The sequence below is a fragment of the Vigna radiata genome, chromosome 7 (genome assembly GCF_000741045.1).
Source record: "Vigna radiata var. radiata cultivar VC1973A chromosome 7, Vradiata_ver6, whole genome shotgun sequence".
Taxonomy (NCBI): Eukaryota; Viridiplantae; Streptophyta; class Magnoliopsida; order Fabales; family Fabaceae; genus Vigna; species Vigna radiata.
In genome coordinates this window covers 29,087,234-29,094,152 of record NC_028357.1, presented here as the reverse complement: position 1 = coordinate 29,094,152, position 6,919 = coordinate 29,087,234, and the positions used below count along the sequence as shown (strand labels likewise).

The 6,919-nt window shown below is 32.5% G+C and overlaps 1 protein-coding gene across 1 annotated transcript; it reads right to left on the bottom strand.

Moving 5' to 3' along the window:
- Positions 1-5,150: 5,150 nt before the first annotated feature.
- LOC106766276 lies at positions 5,151-6,919 on the bottom strand. Its single transcript, XM_014651016.2, has 2 exons — positions 5,366-6,919; positions 5,151-5,256 (listed from the first exon to the last, which is right to left on the bottom strand). Exons 1-2 carry the CDS (start codon positions 6,841-6,843, stop codon positions 5,151-5,153), a joined length of 1,584 nt encoding a protein of 527 aa, XP_014506502.2. The 5' UTR covers positions 6,844-6,919.

Sequence of the window (6,919 nt, the reverse complement as noted above, 5' to 3'; positions counted from 1 at the left end):
TTATTTTATTAGTCTTATTTTTTAAGATTTGTTTTTATTAGTTTACTTTGTAGGAAACGGATGTCGACATCCGTCGACGGATATCAACAAAGATGACACAAAACTCAACAGAACTCAACAACAGACCAATCTCAACAAACACACCAACCAGATATCAACAAACAAAGCTACCCAATCCTACACATTACATACGTTTAAAAAAAAGGAGAAGAAATTAAAAGAAACTAACCTGTCGAAGCAAGAACCACCGCCCCGCACCGCCGCAACACCCGCCGCACCAGCACCCTTCGCGCCGTCGCACACACCGACTGCAAAGCAGCAAACACAACCACACCGCCTAACAACCCGCAAACGAAACCAACGTCTACCACCTCTCTGCACCGCGCCGCACCGTGCCACACCGTGCCGCACCGCCACACACTCACGGCACCGCCACCCGCCGCACACCAAAAGCACCAGGCCGCACAAATCAACAGAACCCGTTCAGAGTGGGACTGGGAGAGTGAGAGTTGTAGAGAGCATTTCAAAAATGAAAGCTTTTCAAAGATGAAAGCTTTGGTGGGGGTGGGGGTGGGAATACGAAGGAGACGAATCTCTGGATGTTTTAAAAGAAGTAGGGTAGGTTAAATTTAGTAAATAGGGGTAAAACGGTAAAAATAAAAAATACATAAAGGTTAATTTTGTATTTAAAAGAATATCCAAAAAAATTGGGGAGGTGGGGGTTGGAATTGGGAAGGTAGAAGGAGTAACCCCCAGTTGATAACACAAAAGTACAGGGACTATCCAACTCCAAAAGGCCCAAATTGACTTTGCAATTACTTATTGCAATCATATTAGATGGAAGAAAATAAAAGTTATTAATGTCTGTGTTAGTTCTTCGTAGCTTCATCTGCCAATATCTGCCATAAACAACAACCAAGATTAACCTCTCTTCATCCATGATAGATGTTGTGTAAGACTAAAAATAATATTGAAATCATTTTTTGTTTTTTTGGGTAATATAATTTATAATTTTTTACTAATATTATAATAAGTATTATAATAACTGTTTTTAAAATGTAGGACTATACATATGTTAGTGTTACTTAACATAAGCTAATGAAAAATGAGTTGAGTTTACGTCATGATATTTTTACCTTTTTTGTTTTCATTTAGTTTTTAGTTAATTTGTTGGGAAAAAAATAATATAGAAATCTCATAACTAGTTTACTAGGTTCAACAATGTTTATTGCATTTTTTTTATTTCTATGTAAAAGCTTAAAAAAAAAGAAGAATGTGGGAAGTATTATCTTAGCTGTCAATGTAATGTACTCTAAGGCTAATTTTGTATAATTGTAGTTTTTTTTTTTTATCATTACTGTTATGGTATGCATAAGGAACTTAAAATGAAACTTGCCACGAAAGTCAAATATTATAGTTTTTAGAAAAAAAAATACTCATAGTGCCCTTTATGACACTTATTAATTATGAGTGAAATGTTTTATGGAAATGCATAAATATGCTTTTCTATAATTTTTAAATGTACTCTTACATAATTTTCAATAAAAACCTTCTCTTCTCAACAAAACCTTTTTTTGTTTTGGAAAAAATCCTTTTACCAACAATTTTTTAATAAAAATTTGTGATTGATCTGTTTTAAATATTTTTTAAATATAAATTCAAATAGACCAATAAAATGATAACACATGTCCCGTTATAAAAAAAAGTTATCAAAAAATATTCTCAAAATATCGTATTTTTTTATCGTGAATGTTAATTAATTTGCATTAGCCAATGTGAATATACATCAACTTTACTTAACCCATGTTTTATTGTTATTATATTATGTACTGGATCATTGAGGTACACATGCACCGACAACAACGAAGAGGGAAAAAAAGTTATTGTTTCTTCATTTTAAGGTTTTTTTATACTTTATTTTTGGTTGGAGGATTAAGAAAAAAGACAGGAAATTTCAATCCATGTGATGTATGGATTATTATTTTCCTTTTTAAATGATAGCAATATATGTATTTGTTGTACATATTCAACTTTTGTTCCTTAATTATATTTTGTCCCGATAAGATATGATACATATTGTCTTTAATGATGATAATATTTTGATTTTTTAGAAGTAAATTTTAAACCTAATTCAATTTCACAAAATTAATTTGTGAGGTGAAATTTACACTCATTTATATATTATGAATTGATCTTATCTTTAGTCGATCTGATATTTTCAACACAAACAAACATAAATTTATATATTTTGATATCTATTAATTTTGAGTTGTTGGTTAAGACAAGTGTTGAGTATAGTTAATATGGTGTGATTAGAGCTACAGAGAAGAAGCATAAAAGTTAAAAGTGTGTTTAATTTGGAGTGATATGAAATGTGGTGATTTAACTGTGAGGACGAAAATGGTGATAGTGATTATGTAGAACTTTTGAAAACTGTGTGGCTCCATATTCTTGTGCATGGTTGATCTTTATTGACTTCATAATGTGTCTGTCGACGTTGATTTTGCCGTCGGCATGCTTCTCTTTTACATGTTTTGTTTCCTCTGCTTTTTGCCTTGTAAGGCTATTTGGCTACCATATGCAAACTTTATCTTTTCAAATTTGGGAGGCCACGCCCACTTAACTAAAGCCAAAAACAAAAAACCAAAGCTACTATTTTTTCACCACCAACTTCTTCTTACAACCGGATTTGGTGTTACTCATATTTTTCTTTAAGATATATATACATTACTTTAAGAAAAAAATAATTTATAATAAAGTATTCAACAAAAATCAATTAGTCTTTAATATTACATTATTTTTTAGTTTAGGAGAATGATTAATATAACTCAATTAATTGTCATGAAAAGGTGTGGAAACAATGATGACTCCAGACTTCTTGATCATTTTTCTCATGCAGTAGATTTTAACAAAAACTATTAAATCACAGGTGGAGTTATTAAATAAGAAGTAGAAACAATAAACTTTAGTAAATTTTAATCGACAATGTTTCTTTATCGTTGATTCAATGAAAATAGATTGCTTTCTTATTATAATATATGAGAAGAAGACCTATAATTTACTTTTTACTTTTTTTATTTTTTATTTTTCTTTTAACAACATGTTATCTATTGAGTAAAAAAGAATACTTCTAATGATTACTTTTTATTAGACCTACAAAAAAAGAACTCTTAGAAATCATTTGAAGTAATTCAAATTTTTGTAATTAAAAAATATTCTCTTGATAATTTAAAATATATTTTTTTTCATTTGAGTCTCTAAAAAAGAAGAGAGACAAAAAGTTAAAAATGTCAGAGAAAAACCATAAAAAAAATCTAAATATAGAAACCTCAAAAGCAAAAAACGATCTCAAAAAGTTTATTACATTAAATTTCCATTTTTTTTATAATTTTCATTAGTGTGTTACAGAAATCAATACTTACTTGAGAATTCAAAGTTTGTAGGATGTAGTAAAAAATGGTAGAATTCAAACTCCATTACATAAAAATAAGTTTAGCATAACTCAAATGTTATAGTAAAGAAATGAAAAAAAAAAAAGACTTACCATTATACAAGCAACATTAAACAATGCTGTTTTCATCAAAATCGCTAATATATGGAAACAAAGTTTGAGATAAATTGAAACAAGATTTTCAAGGCCAAACTTAATCATAAACAAAAAAAAAATTACATTGTTTTTAATATACAATGAAGAATTCAAGCAAGTATCTTATATGCATAAGGATAAAGATCTGAGGTGTTATCCAAGTGAAATTTGGATTAAATGCAAATAACCAAACAATAAACTATGAAATAATTTGAATAATATACCAAATGTTAAGGAACAAACACTAAAAGTTTATATGATGGTTATCACACAATGATTTTGAAGTTTATGTTAAAGACGCCAACTCAATAAAAGATGCTTATGATATATGTAACAAAGCTTCAAAGCTTTATTAGAGTCTCTTGACTATGCTAAAATTACTAAAAATGAAGGTTAAAGACTATCAAGTAGGAGAAGATACAAATGATTGAAAAGATTAAAAAATGACAAGTCATGCACAAACTCACTTATAAAAAAATGATTGGTGTGTGTTTACAAAACCTAACTAAACTCCTATTATACGTAGACAAATTCAAAATTGGTATTTAAATATTATTATATGTTTACTCTACTTGTCAAACATGATATTATGAGGTGGATGACAACCTCTAAGGTTGAATTGGAAAATTTTCCATTTTAATGTGAAGTTAGCCTTTATATATGGATTAATGGGAAAAGATTTTTTTTTTAAAAAAAAAAGATTTCAGACTAAAAATGAGAATATTTCCAAGCTTCATAAAGATCTATATGGTTTGAAAGATACTTCAAAAGAAGAATATAACAAAATTGATGCTAACATATTGTAGTAAGACTTTACACAAAACGAGGATGAAACCACTTTATATGTTTAATGAAAAAATCATAAGGCAAAACTCACCATCTCTCTTTATGTCAATGATTGACTAGTTTTACAAAGCGAGTTTAACACTCTAAACTAGGCTAAAATCACTACAAAAATACATGGAAATATCGACGAAATTTTATCAACAAAATTATTTTCGTCGGTAAATGATACATTACCGATGAATTTTACTGACAGATGTAAAAAATGTAATTATCGATAGTCAAAATCCGACAGTAAATCCATCGGTAATGCATCTTATAATTCTTGACGAATAAAATCTATTGGTAAATCCTTCGGTAATTACTGACAACCAAAATCTTTCGATAAATTCGTCAGTAATGCATCTTACAGTTACCGACGGACAAAATTCGTCGGGAAATCCTTTGTTAATCACCGAAGGATATATCCTGTCGATAAATCCGTCGATAATGCATATTATAGTTACTGACAAACAAAATTCGTCGATAAATCCATAGGTAAAAAGAGCGGCAAAATTCCCGCCCATTTTTTTTTTCTCTCTCTGCATGAAGAAGCCTGTATTTTGCTTTCTCACTAATGAGTTTCTTAATTTTTTTCTTTGTTCTCATCTCAAAAACATTTCTCATCTTCTCTGCAACCATTTTCTCACACTGCCACTGCTGTAGTTGGAGAGCACCACCATTGTCGTTGGAGAGTGCCACCGCTGTCGTTGGAGAGTGTCACCGCTATCATTGGAGAACGTCACCGCTGTCGTTGGAGAACACCACCACTGCCATGGGAGAATGCCACCACTGCCGTGGGAGAGCTACACGAAGTAGTGCTGCCAACATGGTGGTCGCATGTTGTGCTGTTGAAAATGAAGAAAATATGGATGATAAAAAACTAATTGGAAATTTTTCCCAATTTTAGGGTTTTTAAAACAATTGGAGAACCTAAATTGGTTGTAGCTAGAGTACCCATCTAGAAAGCAGTAGTATGCATGCCCTGCCAATTTTTCCACCATTTGATCTATGAATGGAAGTGGAAAATGATCCTTTCTTGTGGCTTGATTCAGTCTTCGGTAATCTATGCACATCCGCCAACCTGTGACTTTTCTTGTANGAATGAGNTCATTGGCTTCATTGGTCACCACTGTCATNCCTCCNTTCTTGGGTACAACATGAACAGGACTTACCCACTCACTATCAGAAATTGGGTAGATAATTCCTGCATCTAGCAATTTAATTACTTCTTTCCTTACCACTTCCTTCATAGTTGGGTTGAGTCTTCTTTGTGGTTGACGCACGGGTTTAAAATCCTCTTCCAAATAAATTTTATGCATGCACACAGTAGGACTAATACCTTGCAAATCATCAATTTTCCACCCAATGGCAGATTTATACTCCCGTAACACCCTTAAGAGTTTATCTTCTTCAGTGGAGGAAAGTTCATTGCTCACAATTACTGGATTAAGCTTTTGCTCATCTAGGAACCTGTATTTAAGGTGAGAAGGAAGTTGTTTCAATTCCACCTTGGACGTTTCTACTCCTCCATCTTCACTCTTGTGTAAATCTTCTATTCCCCTGGTGGAATTGAATATTGGCTTCAGCACTTCCAATTGATGATCGCACTTCACCACCTCTTCATCATTAATTTCTCTTTTTAACTCCTTTGCTTCCACTCCTGATAATAGAGTTCTCTCTAATGGATTCTGCTTTACATGGAAATTTATCTCCTCCAACACCAGAGACTCCCTTATTTCAGCTTTGAAACAGTCCTCTCTGTCAAGTTTGTGCTTCACTGCTTCAGTCATAGAAAATGTGACTTTTTCATCTGCCACTCTTAACATCAATTGTCCTTGTTCTACATCTATCAATGCTCTCCCTGTTGCTAAGAAAGGTCTTCCCAATATGATTGGGACTTTAGCATCTTCTTCCATGTCAAGAACCACAAAATCTGCTGGGAAAATAAATTTGTCCACCTTTACTAGAACATCTTCTACAATTCCATAAGGATAAGTCATTGATCGGTCTGCTAATTGTAGAGTGATCATAGTGGGCTTCACGTCTCCAATACCCAGCCTCTTAAAAATGGACAAAGGCATCAAGTTGATACTTGCTCCAAGGTCACACAATGCCTTACCCACCATTATATTCCCAATCTCACATGGAATGACAAAGCTCCCTGGATCCTTCAACTTGGGAGGTAATTTTTGCTGAATTATTGCACTGCACTCCTCTGTGAGCATAATTGTTTCATCATCTTGAAGCTTCCTCTTCTTTGACAGCAAGTCTTTCATGAATTTAGCATAACTTGGCATTTGCTCCAATGCTTCAGCGAATGGAATATTAATGTGGAGCTTCTTAAAAACATCAAGAAATCTTGCAAATTGCTTGGCTTGTTCTTGCTTCTTCAACCTTTGAGGGAATGGAATTGTAGGGACATACTCACACATCTTTTTCTCACTCTCTTGATTTTTTTCTCCCTCCTCCTTCTCCTCACATTTTCTCTCAATTTCTTTTTCAGCACTC